Source organism: Leucoraja erinacea, chromosome 1 (genome assembly GCF_028641065.1).
Source record: "Leucoraja erinacea ecotype New England chromosome 1, Leri_hhj_1, whole genome shotgun sequence".
Taxonomy (NCBI): Eukaryota; Metazoa; Chordata; class Chondrichthyes; order Rajiformes; family Rajidae; genus Leucoraja; species Leucoraja erinaceus.
Window position 1 is genome coordinate 73,393,834 of NC_073377.1, and position 21,558 is coordinate 73,415,391.

The 21,558-nt window shown below is 45.3% G+C and overlaps 2 protein-coding genes across 3 annotated transcripts in view; one reads left to right on the plus strand and one right to left on the minus strand.

The window, feature by feature from the left end:
* ube2kb (ubiquitin-conjugating enzyme E2Kb (UBC1 homolog, yeast)) overlaps positions 1-21,558 on the minus strand; it is an 82,698-nt gene that overhangs the window by 42,381 nt on the left and 18,759 nt on the right. Inside the window, exon 2 of one of the 2 annotated variants that reach the window (XM_055637466.1) lies at positions 9,630-9,723. The exons of the other annotated variant lie outside the window; for it this stretch is intronic. Coding sequence (XP_055493441.1) covers positions 9,630-9,723 — 94 coding nt within the window. The remainder of the gene's footprint in view (positions 1-9,629; positions 9,724-21,558) is intronic. 2 annotated transcript variants of the gene reach the window in all.
* rpl9 (ribosomal protein L9) overlaps positions 4,232-21,558 on the plus strand; it is a 192,476-nt gene continuing 175,149 nt past the window's right edge. The window contains exon 1 of the mRNA XM_055637488.1: positions 4,232-4,235. The gene's annotated coding sequence lies outside the window, so the exon portion shown is untranslated. The remainder of the gene's footprint in view (positions 4,236-21,558) is intronic.

Consider the following 21,558-nt stretch of genomic DNA (forward strand, 5'->3'; position numbering starts at 1 on the left):
AAATGTTCCCAATGTTGGGTGAGTCCAGAACCAGGGGCCACAGTCTTCGAATAAAGGGGAGGCCATTTAAGACTGAGGTGAGAAAAAACGTTTTCACCCAGAGGGTTGTGAATGTGTGGAATTCCCTACCATAGAGGGCAGTGGAGACCAAATCACTGGATGGATTTAAGAGAGAGTTAGATAGAGCTCTAGGGGTAGTCAAGGGATATGGGGAGGATTGGGGACGATTAGCCATGATCACAATGAATGGCGGTGCTGGCTCGAAGGGCCGAATGGCCTCCTCCTGCAGCTATTTTCTATGTTTCTATGATCTCAAAAATCCCCTCACCTGAAAATTTTATTCATTATTTCCTGAGTTTTTTTTACAAAAATTGTTCACCAATCTCACATCTTTTTAAAATCTAACGTGCTGAAAGCAAGCTGGATGACGTCACAATGCCTTTGCTCCTCGCGGCAAACTGCGCAGTTTTCAACACGCTGCCTGCTGGGCACTGTTCTACTGTGAAGACTGATGCAAAAAAAATCAAATTCCTCTGCTATTTCTTTATTCTCCATTATCACTTCTCCTGCATCATTCTCCAGCAGTCCAACATCGACCCTTGCCTCTTTATATAACTGAAGAAACTCTTGCTATTCTCTTTTATATTATTCGCTAGCTTAACTTCGAATTTCTTTTTTTCTCCACATATTGCCTGTTTAGTTACCTTTTATTGTTCTTTAAAAGCTTCCCAATGCTCTGGCTTCCCATTAATCTTTGCAATGTTATACGCCTTCTCTTTTAGTTTTAATCTGCCCTTGTTAGCCATGGTCGCCTCATTCTCCCTCTAGAATCTTTCTTCCTCTTTGGAATGAAATGATCCTGCATTTTCTGAATTATTCCCAGAAATTCCTGCCTTAGCTGTTCTACCAACATTCCTGATAGGGTACCTTTCCAATCAACTTTGGCCAGCTCCTCGTTCATGGCTCTGTAGTCCCCTTTGCTCAGCTGTAATACCCGACACATCCGATTTCATCTTCTCCCTCTCAAATTGCAGGTTAAATCTTATCAAATTGTGGTCGCTACCTCTTAGTGGTTCCTTTACCTTGAGTTCCTTCATCAAATCCGGTTACTACACAACACTACATCCAGAATTGCCTTTTCCCTGGTAGGGGCCACTACAAGCTGCTCTGATCTCAGAAGCACTCTACAAATTCCCTCTCTTGTGGTCCAGTATAAACCTGATTTTCCAAGTCTACCCGCATATTGAAATCTCCCATGACCACCATAGCATTGCCTTTCTTACATGCCGATAGCATCTCCTGATGTAACATATATCATATATCCTGGCTACTGTTTGGAGGTCATTTGGGTCTTTTTACCCTTGCAGTTTCTCAGCTCTACCCACAAGGATTCTACATCTTGTGATCCAATGTCACCCCTTGCTAAGGACCAAATTCCATACCTTACCGGCAGAGTTACCCCACCCCCTCTGCCTACCTGTCTGTCTTTCCAATAGGATGTGTAATTTTTAATATTCAGCTCCCAGCCTCTTGCAGCCACGTCTCTGTAATGCCCACAACATCATACCAACCTATTTCTAACTGTGCTACAAGCTCATCCACTTTGTTCCTTATACTACGTGCATTCAAATATAACACCTTTAATTCGGTGATCACCACCCCTCCTCTCACATCAGTCATGATTTTACCCAACCTTACTCCCTTATCCCTTCTTAAACATTCCATCCTATTACTTCTGGAAACTTCTGTAACCTTTCCGGCACTCTCTTTCACTTTTAATACCACCCGTACACTTCCACTTTGTTGACCCCCCCACCTAGTCGATGTTGGGAAAGTTAAAATCCCCAACTCTACTACCCAATTGCTTTTACAGCTTTCTACAATCTGCCTGCATACCTGTTCTAATTATAATTTCTGCTGATATTGGGAGGCCTACAGTATGATACCATTGGTGATCATCTTATTCTTGTATTCTACCCATATACTCTCATCGGAGATAAACTTAAAAGCAGGACCTCAAAGGTAATAATCTCTGTATTACTACCAGTGCCACGTGCTAGTCAGAGTAGGTATAGGAGGATATTTAAGATGAATACGTGGCTTGAAAAATGGTGCGAGGAGGAGGGATTCAAATTTCTAGGGCATTGGAACCAGTTCTGGGGGAGGTGGGACCAGTACAAACAGGACATTCTGCACCTGGGCTGAAATGGAACCAATGTCCTTGGGGGAGTGTTTGGTAATGATGTCGGGGTGGATTTAAACTAATGTGGCAGGGGGATGGGAGCATGAGCAGACAGAGGGGTGTAAAATGAGGGAAGAAACAACAGGTAGCAAGGTGAAAAGTAAGTGGCAAGCAGACAAATCCAGGGCAAAAATCAAAAATTGTATAATGGGGTAAGAGTGGTGTAAAAACAAGCAACGAGACCTGGGTGTCATGGTACATCAGTCATTGAAAGTAGGCATGCAGGTGCAGCAGGCAGTGAAGAAAGCGAATGGTATGTTAGCATTCATAGCAAAAGGATTTGAGTATAGGAGCAGGGAGGTTCGACTGCAGTTGTACAAGGCTTTGGGGAGACCACACCTGGAGTATTGCGTACAGTTTTGGTCTCCTAATCTGAGGAAAGACATTCTTGCCATAGAGGGAGTACAAAGAAGGTTCACCAGACTGATTCCTGGGATGGCAGGACTTTCATATGAAGAAAGATTGGATAGACTCGGCTTGTACTCGCTAGAATTTAGAAGATTGAGGGGGATCTTATAGAAACTTACAAAATTCTTAAGGGGTTGGACAGGCTAGATGCAGGAAGATTGTTCCCGATGTTGGAGAAGTCCAGAACAAGGGGTCACAGTTTAAGGATAAGGGGGAAGTCTTTTAAGACCGAGATGAGAATTTTTTCTCTGTGGAATTCTCTGCCACAGAAAGTAGTTGAGGCCAGTTAATTGGCTATATTTAAGAGGGATTTGGCCCTTGTGGCTAGAGGGATCAGGGGGTATGGAGAGAAGGCAGGTACAGGATACCGAGTTGGATGATCAGCCATGATCATATTGAATGGCGGTGCAGGCTCGAAGGGCCTATTCCTGCACCTATTTTCTATGTTTCTATCGGCCATATGCGGCAGGATAGATTTCCCAGGTGCAGCCATAATGCTCTTTTATATTGGCGGTGTAACTCCCTCCTGGGTGAGTGTAGGGAAGTAATTTTTGTAACCTCTTTTTCATATTGTTAGATTATTGTCATGTGTACCTAAATCAAATCATACAATATATGAATGCAATCAAGCCAGTTCAACAGGTAGTGCAAAGAGTAAAATTCCAGAGTACAGAATACTGCGTAACAGCAATAGAATATTATTTCAGGAAAAAAGTCCAAGGTTTGCAATGAGCTAGGTTAGAAGATTGGGAATATATCCTACCTTACCAGAGGACAGATCATAAATCAGGTAACAGAAGGGAAGAAGCTGTTCCTGAATCGGGTGGTACATGCTTTCACGCTTTTGCATCTTCTGCCCGACGAGAGAGGGGAGAAGGAGGAATGACCGGAGTGAAAATTATCCTTGATTATGTCGGCTGCTTTCCCAAGACAGCGTGAAGTGTACATGGAATTGATGTGGGGAGGCTGATCTATGGGATGGAGTGTGTTACATCCACAACTCCGCAATTTCTTGTGGTAAGACAGAGCAGTTGCACCCCACCTCTGTCTTACCCGAAACTTCCATACCCCAAAACACCAAGCCCTACCCCTCCTTCAAGCAAGGGAGAAGGCAGGAGATTGGGGTCAGAAGGGAGAGATAGATCAGTCATGATTGAATGGCCGAGTAGACTTGATGGTCCGAATGGCCTATTTCTGTACCTATCACTTATGGTCTTATGATTTCATAATTACAACAATATCATAATGTCATGTGTTGAGTTCCACACTCAGATCGCAGGATTCTGGAATTAACTAAGACCGTGGATACAGAGTTTTTTGCTCTTATGTTTTTCACATGGATTTCACTACAGCACTTGGCACATTAAGCCATTTCTTCAATTTAAAATCTGCCTTTCATAAGTATTCTAGTAATATGCATACAATATATGAATGCAATCAAGCCTAAAGGTAGTGCAAAGAGTTAAAATTTACAGAACATGTAACAGCAATAGAATATTATTCTGGAAAAAAAGTCCAAGGTTTGCAAAAATGCAAGATCAGGTAACAGAAGGGAAGAAGACTGAATCCGGGGTGGTACATGGGGGGGCTTTTGCATCTTCTGCCCGACGAACGACATTGAGAGGGGAGAAGGAGTCTGAGGAATACACCGGAGTGAAAATTATCCTTGATTATGTCGGCTGCTTTCCCAAGACAGGGTGAAGTGTACATGGAATTGATGTGGGGAGGCTGATCTATGGGATGGAGTGTGTTACATCCACAACTCTGCAATTTCTTGTGGTATCAGACAGAGCAGTTGCACCCCACCTCTGTCTTACCCGAAACTTCCATACCCCAAAACACCAAGCCCTACCCCTCCTTCAAGCAAGGGAGAAGGCAGGAGATTGGGGTCAGAAGGGAGAGATAGATCAGTCATGATTGAATGGCCGAGTAGACTTGATGGTCCGAATGGCCTATTTCTGTACCTATCACTTATGGTCTTATGATTTCATAATTACAACAATATCATAATGTCATGTGTTTGAGCTTCACACTCAGATCGCAGGATTCTGGAATTAACCAAGACCGTGGATACAGAGTTTTTTGCTCTTATGTTTTTCACATGGATTTCACTACAGCACTTGGCACATTAAGTTTCTTCAATTTAAAATCTGCCTTAAGTATTCTAGTAATATGCACAAAGTAGATAAACTAAATTTACTTATTCATTTAATTTGCCTGGGAAAAAGGAAAAATGCAAGAACTTTAATATGAGGGGGGGGGGGGGGGGGGGGGGAGTCAATGGATGCCTAGCAACAGTGGTCTGAGAAGTTACAACGCAAGATATTGCCATTCAACTCACAACAGTATTGTGTTATGTTTTGGCCACCTTGCTTCAGGAAGTATATTGTTAAGCTGGAAAGTGCGCAGAGAAAATTTGAGGATGCTGCCAGGACTCGAAGGCCTGAGCAATAGGGAGAACTTGAACAGGCTAGGACTTTATTCCTCGGAGCACAGGAAGATGGACGATTTTATAGAGGTGTATAAAATCATGAGAGGAATAGAAAGGGTCAATGCACATTATTTTTGTATCCATTGTAGGGGAATCAAAACCAGAGGACATAGGCTTACGGTGAGAGGGGAAAGATTTAATAGGGACCCGAGGGGCAGCGTTTTCATAGAGGATAGTGGATATATGGAATGAGGTCCCAGAGGAGACCATTGAAGCAGGTACTATAACCACACTTAAGACATATGGACAGGTACCTGGATTAGAAAGGTTAAGAAGGATATGGGCTAAATGCAGGCAGGTGGGACTTGTTTAGATAGGACTCCTTAAGCTTGTCCACAATTCAGTAACACTGTGACCGATTCATTTGTCCACCTGATCCGCACATCTTCTAAATTTAAAAAACTTATCCTTCTCAACCTTGAATGTATTCAATGACTGAGCAGCTACAGCCCTTTGCAGTAAAAAATGCCAAAGATGTACAAACTGGCGCGTAAAGAAATTTCACCTCGTCAATCCAAATGGCGCTAATGTAAATCAATTTGATAGATCTTGGATCCCCATACCTACCCGACACAAAATCACATTCATTATTCTCTGAACCCTGCCCGAATCCAAGCCATTGCAACTTAACAGACAATTCTCCCTCCTGCATCAAATTGCCATGGTAACTTATCCTTCCTGATGCTCTTCCTCTGAATTTTAGATTCCAACTTAACTTCTTGACCTGAAATTTGTAGTTTAGTTTAGAGATACAGCTTGGGAAAAAATCCCTTTGGCAAACCGAGACCACACCGATCACCGTTCATTCTAGTTCTATGTTATCCCACTTTCTCATCCACTCTCTACACACTTGGGGACATTTACAGAAGCAAATTAACCTACAAACCCGCACGTCTTCGGGATGTGGGAGGGAACTGGAGCACCCAGAGGAAACCCGTGGTCACAGGGAGAAAGTCTTCTGACAGCACCCGAGCTCAGGATCTGGCTATGTGAGGCAGCAGCCCTACCTCTGTATCAGTGCCGCCAATCAATTCTCAAGATGCTGATTACAATAGCGATGTTTAACCTCATGGGTCTCCACAAACTCTCATATGCTACAACAAACTCTCATATGCTACTACATAAAAGTTCGCTTACATTTTGCTTTTAATTAGTTGTAGTTTCTGTTTGCTTAAAGTCTGCTTTCAAATCATTTGTTTATCTACAAGTCGATTAGTCTACTTTAACTTTTTTTTTAAAAACAAAACATATCAACTTGCATCAAGCACAGTTCAAATGTTAAGCACTCCACAAACCACAAGTATTATAAGCACCAAGTAACACTTCCTTTCCCTATTTTCACCAAATTTCATTTTAGCTACGTTCAATGGGCACTAAACAGGACCCTCAGCACAACTTGCCTCATGCCGACCGGGTATTATAGTTGAGCTAGTCTCTTTTGCCCACGTTTGGCCCATATTTCTCTAAAGCTTTCTTATCCATGTACATGTCCAAATATCTTTCAAATATTGCTATTGTACCCTCCTCTACAATTTTCTCTGGCATATCATTCCAAATACACACCAGCCTGTGTGTGAAGAAATGCCCCCTTGGGTCTCTTAAATCTTTCCGCTGTCATCTTAAATCTATCCCTCTAGTTCTAGACTTCTCTTAACTTGGAAAAAACAGCAACTCTTCACTTTATCTATGCCTTCTGTGATTTTGTATACCTCTAATAAGGTCACCTCTCAGCCTCCTACACGCCACTCCTACAGGGGAAAAAGTACCAGCTGATTCAGCGTCTCCTTATAACTCAAACATTTGAGTCCTATCAATATCTTGGCAAATCTTTTCTGTATACTTTCCAGTTTAATGACTTCCGACCTATAGCAGTGCAACCAGAACTCTACACAATACTCCATATATGACCTCACCAATTTCTTGCAAAGCTAATGTCCCATTCCTGTTATCAATACCCTCAATGACAAAGGAAAGTGTGCCAAACGGTTTTTTCACCACCCCGTTTACCTGTGTTGTGACTTTCAGGGAACTGTATCCTTAAGTCTCTCTGTTCTACACCATTCTCCAGGGCCTAACCATTTGCCGAAATGCATCATCGTCCAAGTTAAATTCTATCTGCTATTCCTTGGCCCAATTCCTTTGTCAATCCAGATTTATTTTTATAAAACTCAGATAAGCTTTCTCACTGTCCACTAAACCACCAATTTTGCTATCTGCAATTTACTAACATTGTAACATACATTCACATTCATGTTAATGATTTGAATAACAAACAATAGGAGACCCACCATAGATTCTCACAGCACAGCACAGTGGACCCAGTACAGATCCCAATCTCATAGATCCACAACCACAAATCACAAGCAGCAAATATAACATTTAAAATTAATTGTACGTATATTGCTGCTTCACAGAAAGCAACTACAGGTGCACAACCTTTTATTCAAAATTCCAAATAACGAAAAGCTCCGAATAGCGGACATTTTTTCGGTCCTTGAAGATGTTCACCGAGGACGGCCCACAGAGGTGACAGCGGAACCTCCGGTCGGTCCTCGAAGAAAGGGGAACTAAATCCTCATTCATAAAAGAGATGGTGAGGGTATATTGCGCGGGAGGGTTAATAATTGACAATCTGCTGCTGCCTGCCCGCTGAGTTAAAAAGTTCCCACGGTAAACTCACGATACACAGTGTATCGTGAGTCTTGCGTGGAAACTTGTTAACTCAGCGGGCAGGCAGCAGCAGATTGTCACTCCCTTCAGTTTCACCCCACCTACACCCCTCTGCTTCCCGGCCATGTGTGTGACCCCTTCCCTCTCCTCTCCAGCTCCCCGCCCATTGCACCGGCGCGGGGGCTTTGCACTGTCTTCACGTCGGCGATGCCAGCAGGTCAGTGCCAGTCACCGGAGACGTCAGGACCAACGGGACACTGACCCCCAGGCCCACTGCAAGCACGGAGATCCCAGAGACCCACAGCCAGCAGCAACCCAGCCCCGTTCCAACTCCAGAGGAACACACAGTAGGGACAGAAGCTGATGGTGTGCAAGGTCGTCTTGTTCTTGGGGTTGCGGATGAGGGGGCGCAGCTTGTTGCTGTAGCAGCCCATCGGGGAGCGGGTTCCTGTTGGTCCTGACGTCTCCGGTCACCCCCCTGGACAGGAGCTGAGAGACTCAGGACCACCAGAAGCCGATGGGCCGCTACGGCGTCAAGTGGCAGTTCGCCCACAGCCCGAGCTGCGCCCCCTCATCGGGACACCGGCCCCCAGGCCCACTGCAAGCACGGAGATCCAAGATCAGCAACTCCAGGGGAACACGTAGAAGCTGATGGTGTGCAAGGTATGTCTTGTTCTTGGGGTGGCGCAGCTCGGGCTGTGGGCGAACTGCCACTTGTCGCCGTAGCGGCCCATCGGGGAGCGGATTCCTCTGGAGTTGGAGGGACAGGGAGACACAGCAGCTTTTGAGAGTGGTGGGCAATCACTTCCAAAGTTCTGCCCACACAGTCAGTACACCTCTCCTACACTTGTCTCCCGCACTAAGATCATCTCGCAGAGAATGATCCCAGCCTCACCCTCTCTATTCTCTCCTATTCTGCAAGAAAAAGCTACATTGAAGACTCAAACTCACAATCGAGTAACTGCCGGGATCGAGGCGCAAACTCGCGACCTTGCGGATATGAGCCGAGCACTCTACCACTGAGCCAGCCGTTAAAATCTATGCTAAAAATCTTCCATTCCGAAAGCCGAAAAATTCCAAATTACGAAAAGTGTCTGGTCCCAATGCTTTCGGATAAAAGGTTGTGCACCTGTACAAGGGCACTCAATGGTGAGAAGGAAGGTAAAATTGTCATTTTGATAGTACTTCTGAAGCTACTGAACAACACCGCAGTAGATTTCTCAGACGTGGCATTGCATTATGTTAAAATAACAATCCAATGACATAGAATGCATTTTTAAGTTGTGAAATATTTTTTAAATCTTACATTTATCCAAATCAGACAATCTTGCACATGCCGAGTCAGATAAAGATAGTCTATAATTGGCAGTGCTCTTTTCTCCTCAATGACCTTCCCTACCCAATGCCATATTACAGCCTTTCCCTTAAAAGGATTTAAAATTTGTCACTCTACAATTCTTTAAGGCAATTCACATTTTCGAAGAGTTTTGAAAAATCAGTTAATGTTGGTGCTATTTCAAAACTCCATATCCAAGGCTGTGTACGATCTGGGTCTAATGGCTTTTCTTTTTTGTCTTACTTATCCAAACCTTTATTTCAACAGTGCCACAAGAAACTACAACATTACTTTAAAAACCATTTCAGATAATTTAACAAAGCTCTCCTCCACAAATATTGATAACAAAAAAAATCTTCTCTCTAACCCTTATGTACGTGCAAAACTCTTACATGAAAAGAGTTACGGTGCAATTTAGAATTGATTAAAATTATCCTTCAGCAGTCAGAGCCAAAATTTCACAGAATAACATTACCGCTTACCTTCATACGGTGTATCAGGAGGCCCTGCAATCTCCCCTCTCAATTCTGTAAAGTTTTCATCTACGAGTTCTACTTTTATTTGATTCTTGCTGGTCTTAAAAAAAAGCACAAAAATAGAACAAGTTTCTAAACACTAAAGTAACAATTGCACCTGAAGAATCGTTACCTTCATTCACAGTTTAATCATATTTTCTAGACATGACAATTTACTTCATTTTTCACCATAATGAAATACATTAATTTCTGAAATAATAGAAATTGCTGGAAATAGTTTGTCAGGCAGTGTTGAGCTCTGCTGTTGGGATAACTTAAGTCACGCACAGTGATTAAGATCCAAAGACTTTATTAGCATTACAGCATAGGTAACTTCATCTTAACACATAATTCAAGACTGAGGGAGAAAGGGAAGAGAAGCTTTCTGTTAAACTAGTGGGCGGAGCTACAAAGCATGGCACATGAGTTTGTAATAAAGAATTAAATGTCAGTACAAAACCATTGACTAAATAAGGCATACATAGCAATTGATAATAAGCTGGAGGAAAGTCAAACATAGCCCGGGTACTTCACGGTGGGCTTGCAAACACGACCAGCACATGTGCGATAAAAACCATCTCCGTCTTTCCCCACTGGGGACAGAGTCGGTGGCTTGACTGGTGACGGAGATTGAATCAGCAATCCCGGTGATGAAACAGGGGTCTGCAGCACAGGCGGAGGGGACGTAGCCACTGGCAGAGCAGCCGCTCCAGAAGTGGGTTGTGCTGGTGCAGGCACATCAATGCCTCTGGACACGGTCAAGAAGTACACTTGTACGGTCTGGATAATACGGAGGTGGAGCCGGTTCATTCACAGGCGGGATATGTTGTCTGTTATGCCTGCAGGTGCCGCCATCAGCACTGACCTGATATAAGCGTGGCTCAGAAGTAGTTCCAGAAATTACACCGATACGGTCATGGCCTTTGTCAGTTTGCAAACGAATCACCTGCCCCTTGATTAATGGTGTCAGCAGCCTACTAGTTTTGTCATACCACTGATTTTGAATGTCACGCTGTTGTTGCAGCCTGGACTGGACTTCCGATGGTGTAACCACCTGCGGGATCAATGCCTGATCTGCCACAGGCACCGTGGCTCGGGTCTGCCTTGACAATAATCGTTGAGCAGGTGAACCCAAAATGGGGTCGCGGGAGATGTTGCATAGGTTAAGCAGGTCGGGGTACACGTCGGAAATAGCTCTGTGCGACTGTTCCATAAGCGGTTTGCCACTCTTGACAGCCCGCTCAGGTAGTCCATTCGATTGTGGATATTCAGGGCTACTGGTGATGTGGCGAAAACCCCAGGGTGCAGCAAACTCCTTGAAGTGTTGGCTGGTAAATTGACTGCCGTTATCAGATAACAGTATGCAAGGAGCTCCGTGGTCTGCAAAATGGCGAGCAAGCTTCAAAACTACCTCGCGAGAAGTGGGGTTGCCAAGAAAATCGATGTCAAATCATCCGGAATACGAATCGACAAGCACCAGGTACTGCTTGCCATGCCATTCAAATATGTCAGTTGCCACTGTAGACCACGGGAGGGCAGGAGATGTTTTTGTTGATGAGGTGCCAAGCAGTTACACACCGAGCAGGATGCCGCATTCTCGTTGATGTATTCAGCCATACCAGGCCAGTAAAACATGATTTTTTGCTTGTAGGACAGTGGCTTCAGCGCCCGGGTGCCCCGCATAGACAGTGTTAAAATACTTGCTATGCAGCGAAGCAGAGACCACAGCCTTATGGCCTTTTACGATAATGCCATTCTGCAGTACTAACTCATCGCGGACAGCAAAGAAAGGTCGAACTGGCAGCAGTACATTGTAGTGTTTGTCTGGCCAGCCGCGCTTAATGACGGAGGCAAGCGACCATAAGGCACTGGCAGCAGAAGTGTGGGTAACCAGGTCCTCCACACAGGACGAGGGAATAAAGGACTCAGTCATTACGATAAAGTCATCATCTGGTGAGGACAGACCCTCACAGGTCTTTTGGGACGCACACGAGAGTGTCTGCCAGGTGCATATCCTTACCACGTTTGTAGGTCAGAACAATGTCATATTTTTGAAGTTGCAGCAACATCCGCTGCAAGCGTCCTGGATAAGCATGAATCGGTTCTCTTAAAGATCTTAAAAAACCCAGCAGGAGTGTAATTATGCAATGCAACCATATGCTAAAAATAATGTAAATGCTGAACAATTATATAAAATTATCACACCAATTCGTCTGGCATCCCATTCGTTAATAATTATCAATCTGAAAATGCATTCTCATCCCAACTCTTTCTGGTCAGCTAGCTATTCCTGCATACATGCTACAATCCACAAACCCTCTTGGTCTTCTGTCGTAAACTTTGCTGTGACACTTTATCATGTGCCTTCTGGAAAACCAAATACACTGCATACACGGCTGCATTTAGAGTATTGTGTTCAGTTCTCTGCACTGTGTTATAGGAAAGATGTCAAGCTGGAAAGGGCAGAGAAGATTTATGAGGATGTTGCCAGGACTAGAGGGTCTGAGCTATAGAGATACGTTGAGTAGGCTGGGTCTCTATTCCTTGGAGCGCAATAGTTTGAGGGGTGATCTTATGCAGGTGTATAAGATCATGGGAGGAATAGATGGTGTAGATGCACAGAGTCGTTTGCCCAGAGTAGATGAATCGAGAACCATGGGTTTTAGGTGAAGGGGAAAAGATTTAATAGGAATCTGAGGGGTGATCATTGCACATTATGGGTGGTGGGTGTGGGAACAAGCTGCCAGAGGAGGTAGTTCAGGTAGTTGAGGCAGAGATAGGTACATGGATAGGTTTAGAGGGATATGGACCAAATGCTGGCAGGTGGGAACAGTGTAGCTGGGACATGTTGCCCGGTGTGGGCAAGTTGGGCCGAAGGACCCGTTTCCACACTGTATCACGATGTCTCGCACTACGGACAATTTACAATTTTACCAAAACCTACAAATCTGTACATCTTTGGAGTGTGGGAGGAAACCGAAGCACCCAGAGAAAACTCACGCGGTCACAGGGAGAACATACAAACTCTGTACATAAAGCACCTGCAGTGAAGATCGAACCCAGCCTCGGGCGCTGTAAGGCAGGAACTCTGCCGCTGCGCCACAGTGCCACCCGTTAATGCTTTGCCTAACCCTTTTTTCTAGTGATGAAGTCCTTCCTACAATTTTTTGATTATCTGTTTTATTACTAGGATGTTTATAATGTGTCATAATATGAAGACCAACCCAAAATATTTATTTAGAATCTGTCAGTTTTCAATTTCCCATTATTAGTTCCTCAATCTCCTCCACTAAGAGACCAACATTTACTTTCCTCTCCAAACAAAATAAAATATTCCTCATGCCCCCCTCCTCTCTGAAAAAGTCCTACAGCTTCCCCTCCTCCTACAGGGAACCTCAGTAGGGATTCCACTGGTTCTTCCCCTTCCTCTGTTAACCAGGTGGCCCCAGCTACTCCCCCACCCATACAATAGTCCTCATGTCCCCCTCCTCTGAATACCCACCATCCCACCCACCAGACATCGCCTCGGCCTCCATCTACTCACCTGCCATCCTCTGACCCAACCCCCAACCTTGCAGTGTGTTCACCATCCCCTCCGACCTCGCCCTTTTTGATACAGAACGGTCTGTCCTCAGAAGAGGCCTCACCTTTGTTCCCTTCCCCTCCCACCTCAATGAGTTCCGAGACCGTCACTATGTAGAGTTCTTCCGTCACCTCTGTGCCTTTTTCTATAGGAAGGAATCCTCCACCCAGTGATGACCCCTCTTCCCGTCTCCACTGGACCCCCTCCTCTTGGACTCCCCCGGATGGCCCACTACCTTCTTTAGACCTTTTCATTTCCAACTACTGGCAGGACATCAATTGCCTCAACTTTTCCATTCCCCTTACATACTCTCACCTCTCCCCCCTGAACGTACAGCCCTCCGCTCACTCTGCAGCAACCCCGACTTGATAATCAAACCCGCCAACAAGGGAGGTGCCGTGGTAGTCTGGCGCGCTGACTTCTTCCGGGCTGAGGCCAGGCAACAACTCTCAGACACCTCCTCCTACTTATCCTTGGACCATGACCCCACAGACGAGCACCAGAGCTTAATATCACACACCATTTCTGATTTCATTACTTCCGGCTCTGCCCTCTAAAGCCTCCAACCTTATCATTGCCCAGCCCCGCACGGCCCGATTTTATCTTCTCCCCAAAATCCACAAACAGAACTGCCCTGGCAGACCCATTGGTACTGCTTGTTCATGTCCCATCAAATTAATTTCCACATACCTCAACTCCATCCTATCCCCCCGGTCCAATCCCTCCCTACCCATGTCCAAGACACCTCACATGCTCTTGGTCTCTTCAATGACTTCCGTTTTCCTGGCCCCCACTCCCTCATCTTTACTGTGGATGTCCGGTCACTCTACACCTTTATTCCCCACCAGGAAGGTCTTAAAGCCCTCCGTTTCTTCCTCAACCGCAGAACCAGCCAATTTCCATCTACTAATACTCACCTCTGCCTTGCAGATGCTGGTCCTTACCCTCAACAACTGCTTCTTCGACACCTCCCACTTCCTGCAAATCCAAGAGGTAGCTATGGGCACTCGCATGGGTCCCAGCTGTGCCTGCCTCTTTATAGGGTATGTCGAACAATCACTGTTCCAGGTGTACACTGGCCCTTTCCCCGAACTCTACCTCTGCTACATTGACAACTGCATCGGTGCTACCTCCTGCACCCATGCAGAACTCACTGACTTCATCAACCTCGTGGCTAATTTCCATCCTGCACTCAAATTCAAGTCGTCAAGAATGTTTTATTGTCCTATGTCCCAGACGGGACGATGAAATTCTCACTTGCTGCAGCACAACAGAATATGTGAATATGTAAACATTATATATAACTTGGCCCATCTCCGACATCTCCCTACCGTTTCTCGATCTCACCGTCTCCATCACAGGACTATTGACCGACATCTATTACAAACCCATCGCGTCCCATAGCTATCCAGACTATACTTCTTCCCACCCTGCTTCCTGTAAAGACTATCCCCTACTCCCAATTCCTCTGTCTACGCCGCATCTGCGCCTCTTGCTCCCCCTCCCCCCATTTGTAACAAGGACAGTCCCCCTTGTCCTCGCCTTCCATCCCATCAGCCGCCCCATATAAACCTCCAACATTTTCGCCACCTCCAACGGTATCCCACTACTGGACAAATCTTCCCATCTCTACCCCTTTCTGCTTTCCCTCCGCAAAACCCTGGTCAACATCCCTTCCCACCCAAACCACCCCCTCCCCAGGTATTTTCCCTTGCAACCGCAGGAGATGCAACACCCTCAGCACTTTAATTCCCCCTCCCATTCCCAATATTTTTGGCCTGGGCCTCCTCCATTGTCAGAGTGAGGCCCAGTGCAAATTGGATGAACAGCACCTCATATTTTGCTTGGGTTGCTTACACCCCAGTTTTATGAACATTTACTTCTCTAACTTCAAATAGCCCTTGCTTTCCCTCTCCCTCCATCTCCTCCCCCTTCCCAGTTCTCCCACCATATTCTATTTCTGTCCCGCCCACTCCCCTGACATCAGTCTGAAGAAGGGTCTCGACCTGAAACGTCACCCACTCCTTCTCTCCATAGATGCTGCCTGTCCCACTGAGTTGCAACAGCATTTTGTGATTATAGACCACTAGGGGCGCTGCATTGAAGGCGCCTCTGCCTACAGCCTGTCCGTTTTTTCCCTCCTTTTTTTTCTTTTAGTTTGTCTAAACTGATTGTTTTGGGGTCACTTTAGCTTTTCTATGTGGGGGAGGGGGATAGGATAAGGGGGAAACCGTTTCTTGGTCGCTTCCTGGCTGGGATGCGACTATTTCTCTGAGTCGCGTCCTCCCCCCCCCCCCCCCCCCCCCCCCCCCCCCCTTGCGGCTTATCAGCTAGATCGGAGCGTCCTTTCCTACCGGAGACCAGGGACCGGACCAGAGCTACAACAGCAGCGGCGCGGCGCAGGATTCACCGCGGAGCGGGCGATACCTACCTGGATCGCCGTTTGGAGCTCCGGAGCGTTGGGCATGCAGAGTCGACATCATGGAGCTGTGGTTCGCGGGGCTCCCAACGCGGGCGGCGCTGACCGACATCGCGGAGTCCTGGGGCCCTTTGCCGAGGGCCGCCAGTGTTGAATCTCCGCCCGGCACAGCTTGGGGACGTCGGGAGCTGCGGACTCCAGTGGGAAGCGGCTGTTTTGGAGGTCCAAGCCGCTGAGGTTGGCCTCCAGTCCCGACGTCGGAGAGAGCTAACATCCAGGCGAGATGTCCCGAGCAGTGGGCTGCCCGTAGTGGCGACTGCAGAGGGCTCCGGAGGCCCCAACCACGGGTGAACATCAAGGAAGAGACTGACTTTGGTGCCTTCCCTCACAGTGGGAAACTTTTGATTCTGCTGTGTGGGGATGTTTTATGTTTAACTCTATCGTATGGTGTGTTCTTTATTTTATTGTATGGCTGTATGGTGATCACATTTCACTGTGCCATCTGGCACATGTGACAAATAAATATCTTGTGTCTACCTTCGATTTAAACCAGGATTAGGAGTTCTTTCCTACACATTTACTTTTGCTACCCTTTCTCTTTTTACACACCTGCCAAATCTCTTTGTCTGTTTTTATATTGTTCACCAGTTTACTCTCATACTCAATGCCTCTTGTTCTTAATTGCATTTTGTTCTTAATTGCATTACCCTGGGAAAAGGACTCTGTGCATTCACCTGATCTATTTACCTCGTGATTTTATCACCTCGATAAGATTGACCCTCAGCCTCTTGCGCTCCAGGGAGCAGTCCTTGCCTACATCACCTCTCCCTTTAGCTCAGGCCCTCGAGTTCTGGCAATGGCCGCATAAATGTTCTCTGCACCCTTTCCACCATAATGGCATGTTTCCTATTATAGGGCAGCAAAAACTGAACTTAATACTCCACGTATGGTCACACCAATATCTTGTACATCTGTAAAATAACGTTACAAATTCCACACTTTATTCCTTGACTAATGAAGGCCAATGCGCCAAAAGCCGCCTTCACCACCCCATCTATCTGCGACACCACTTTCAGGGAACTGTGCACAGTAAAGCGTCATTATAACACATCATGGGGGGAGGGGGAGGAGTGGTTGTGTTGTGTTGTTCATTATTGCCAATTCTCTGCCATACCAAGTAAGGGTTCATCCCCCATTGACATCACTGCCAGGGCGCCGGGTCAGAATCCTGGAGCCCAGTCACTGAAAGCCCAGTGAGATCTCCTTCACCACAAGGAGCGCAGTGGCCCAAGAAGGCCGCCGGGCACCACCTTGTCCAGCGCAGCTGGGGAATGGAAATAACCGCTGCCCTTGCTGCTGATTCCCATATTCAGAGATTGAGCTCAGAAGGAGAGGTCTGCAGCATTGAGGGTGTGGAAACCCTGTCTTGCTCTAAATGAGATCCCCACAATCAACTGCCCATATGAAGTTCAGAGTGAAAGGACATCGATCTTTAACATTAACTCAGTTTCTCCTTCCAATGACACTAACCTGCTGTGCACAAAGTTCGCTTTAACTAAAAATATTTTTGTTACTACAAGGTAAATATATTAAACGCTGTTTGTTACATTGTTTTATAGAGTTAAGTGTCGATTGAAGCAGTAAGTGCAGATTTGAGCTAGATAGGGCTTTTAAAAATAGCGTAGTCAGGGGATATGGGGAGAAGGCAGGAACAGGGTACTGATTGTGGATGATCAGCCATGATCACATTGAATGGCGGTGCTGGCTCGAAGGGCCGAATGACCTACTCCTGCACCTATTGTCTAATGTCTATTGAAGTGCCGATTGTTTGTTAATTTCAATGCCTTGTCAATTTCAGTCGCCTCCACGGTGTAACCAGCAGCCTGTGTTCTAAAAAGAACAGTTGCTTTAACCAAAGTTCATTATAAAGAGGTCCGTAAAGACGAGGGTTTACTGTACTTTGATAGATCCCTTTGTTCGACAACACTCTCCATCGCCCTAATGTCACTGTGAAGGTCTTGCTATGGTTGAACTTCCCAAAGTGCAGCATCTCTCATTTATCTGAATTAAACTCCGTTTGCCATTCCTCATCCCACTAGCCCAGTTGATTACAGCTCATTTGTAATTTTTGATAAATCTACGATACAACCTATTTTAATGCCATCAGCAAACTTACTCATCATACCTTCTACATTTTCATTCAAACAATTGATATAGATGTTAACAGCACCTGATATTCACCACTTGTCACAGGCCTCCAATCCTTAAAGCGATCTTCCACCTCCACCTTCTGCTTCCGAACATGAAGCTATTACTGCATCCAGTTAGCGAGCTCTTCCTGGACCCCATGCAATCTAACTTTCCAAACAACCTTATTGAAGTCCAAATACACTACGGCTTTGCCTGACCAAACGTCTTGGTTACTTCTTTAAAAAATTTGATCAAATTCAGGAAATACGATCTCTCACACACAGAACCATGCTTACTATCTATCTTACTATCTATCTAGCTATATTTAAGAGGGAGTTAGATGTGGCCCTTGTGGCCAAGGGGATCAGAGGGTATGGAGAGAAGGCAGGTACGGGATACCGAGTTGGATGATCAGCCATGATCATATTGAATGGTGGTGCAGGCTCGAAGGGCCGAATGGCCTACTCCTGCACCTAATTTCTATGTTTCTATCTATCCCTTATCGGCCTCGGTCTTTTAAAATGCATGTATATCATCCCACAGGTTCCTCTCTAGTAACTCTCCTACCAGAAATGTTAGGCTTGCGTCTATAGTAGTACGGTTTTTCTTTGCAGCCCTTCTTATCCTCCAGACATTAGCCATCCTCCATATATCCGGTACCTCACCGTGTATTCATATATCTCAGTCAAAAATGTATCCTCGATGCTGACATTTGTGAAATATCTGCTTTAATATGTGCCATTGCTGATCGACCATCTCACTATTTAATCCATTTTCCCAGTTGACCAATCATTTGTCTTTGTACCATTGTGTTTGGCTTTATGTTTAGGACACCAGTTTTGAACATTAAGGGCATGTCCCACTTGGCAATTTTTTCGGCGGCGAGGACATGTTGACGGGTGGTGTTTTTTCAAGTGTCGCAACATTTTGTTTGTCGCCGCTGGATTTTGAAATGTTCAAAATCTTTTGGCGACCCTGATATGACGCCGGCAGTTGCCGAAAATAAACCGACAAATGTCGGGGACCGCCCAGTACCACGGCTTCGGCAGCGGCACAGCGCTGGAGCGCTATCGCGGAGCGGGCGATGCCTTGCCCGCGTTGCCGCGCTGGAACTCAGGTATGCTGGGACCGGCGATAAAAAACATCGCGGAGCTGCGGGTCTGAGAAGCGGCCAGCTGCGGACGTCGGCACTGACTTTACATCGGGAGCCTGGGAACTCTCAACGAGATCACCAGTTGTGGAGCTCCATCGGGCGCGGCCTTGTTGGCTTCGGAAGCCGCGGTCTCCAGTATGGAAGCGGCCGTTCCAGGGTTCCCATGCCACTGTGAGGATTCTACCGACGCCGGAGCACCACCACCCGGCGAGAACGGCCTGGACTGTGGAGGCCTCAATGGGCCCAACTATGGGTGAATTTGGGAAGAGAGAGAGAGAGCGAGAGGGATGGAGCGAGAGAGAGAGAGAGCGAGAGAGAGAGCGAGAGAGAGAGCGAGAGAGACTTCACAAGTCGATTGGATTTATCCAAGCTATGACGATTAAAATAACTGTTCTTACAGTACATTATCTTATGATACTCCATTATTTCTTGGCATATTCTGTCCTCCAATAGAGCTAATGTTAGGAGCTTGTATTCTCTTACTAGCGATATCTTATCCCTGCTATTTCTTATTAGTCTGTCTGTCCTTTCTTCTTTTAGTCTGTGTTAAAAAGCATGTTTTAGTGTTCATTGGTTGGTTTTAAGTGGGGGCTTGTGCGGGGTGGGGTTTGGGGAAACTTTTTTCAATCTCTTACCTCGACTGAAATGCATTTTTTTTCCATATCGTATCTCCGTCCCCACTGTGGCCTAACATCATGGAGTTGGCGGTCTTTCCTGGAGACCGACGGGTGCTCCAAGCCGCGGGAATCTGCAGGACTTTAACATCGCGGAGCTTACAATCTCGTTGCTGGGGATCGAGGCTTCAACCGTGGGGCCTGTGGACTTGAACATTGTAAAGCCCGTGGTCTCTGGTAAAAGGAGGCCAACTCGGGAGCTCCATGCCGCGGGGAGAGAGTTTCAACCTCCCCAAAGCAGGGGCTTTGATCGCCCCGACTGCGGATGGTTTGACTGCCCCGACCACGGGAGAACAAAGAAGAAGAAGATTTAACTTTATTGCCTTCCATCACAGTGAGGAATGTGGAATCCGCTGAGGTGGATATTTATGTTAACTTTTATGTGGGTGTGTGTCTTGTTGCTTTTCACTTAGAATGGCTGTATGGTAACTCATATTTCACTGTACCTTAATTGGTACATGGGACAATAAACTGACCTTGAAACCTTGAGCATTATCATTTCTCACCATTGACATGATTTAATACTTGATAATGAGATCTACCTGATCTTGGTGAGGAAATATTATACAATAGAATTGCTCAGATGATAACTTTTGTGTGAGGAACTTATGTTAAGTTGCAAGAGAAGGACTTGGAGCTGAGGTTTTCAGAAATACATAGCCCCACAAAGAAATAAAGTGCAATGAGCACACACACACACACACACAGAACAAATGGCTTATCATAACATGGAAATGTTGATCTCAATAGGCATAGCTTTGTTTGCTTTGAAGCAGCTATAACGCTGTCAGAAGTTGTATTTCGTTTAGTTTGATGTTTAGAGTATAGGTTATTGATGGGTTTCGTCTCAGGACATGAGCATCATGTGTCCTTTCTTTATGACACATCTTTAAGCTCGGGTGTGCCATAAAGGGGATTTATGGTTGTCTATATTGGGTCTTGGGCACAAAGGCTAGATAATTGTGATCTGGTTTGTGCTGATTAAATGTATTTATGTTGAGATAAGAGATAAGGCATAGGTGATGGTTGTGTGACCTTTGTATAAGGGTGGTTTATGCTTATAGAAAACTGAGAAAGTAACTCTGTTTTGATAATCTTCCATTTGCTGTGTGGAATGCTATTAGTGAGGAGGCCTTGCATTCCTTTCGTCCAGAGATAGAAGGGGGAGGTTGTAATTCAGAATGAAACTAGACCTGAGCTTGGGAAGAAGCAATTATAATTTATCAAGTGTGACAATTAGTGGCCTTTGTGTAGTTGGGGATTGTAGAAATAACTTAAGTCCTTACCACTTTGAAAGAATGGGTAAACTGTATTTTAACTATGAAGTAGGGGAATTATTTGTGAAGTGTATTGTGTTTTAATTAGGATTGTAAGTATTAGACTTTGTTTACATCTGAGGTTTTAGAAATAACTTTCTTTTCCAAAAGTGAAAATATATGTTTTGTGTGTATGTATTGTGTGATTGCTGTATGATGTGTATTTTATATTCTGAGAGGTGGTCTCTGAGAATCAGTTTTATATTTCTGTGGTTTTACTTCATTGAAATAAAATGATTTTTAGCAAAGAGGTTAAAGAAAACCACAGAGGGGAAAATGGCTTGTAAAGAGGCCGGAAAAGGGAAAATTATGTAACTATACATGTTGTCAATCACTGGGCAGGATTTAGTTGATTGGTCAATGCAAATAAGCTAAATGTATGGTAAACCATAATGATTGGTTAATAGTTTGCCACTCTTTCTGTACCATAATTGTCTAATACCTATATAATGTGTTAGGTTTGTACCAAATGAGTAGTTCTTTTGACCTGCCCTAGAGTTTCTAGCTCTGTGTTGGAAGGTTTAAAGAATCATCCAGGGCTGTCAGAATAAAGAATTGATT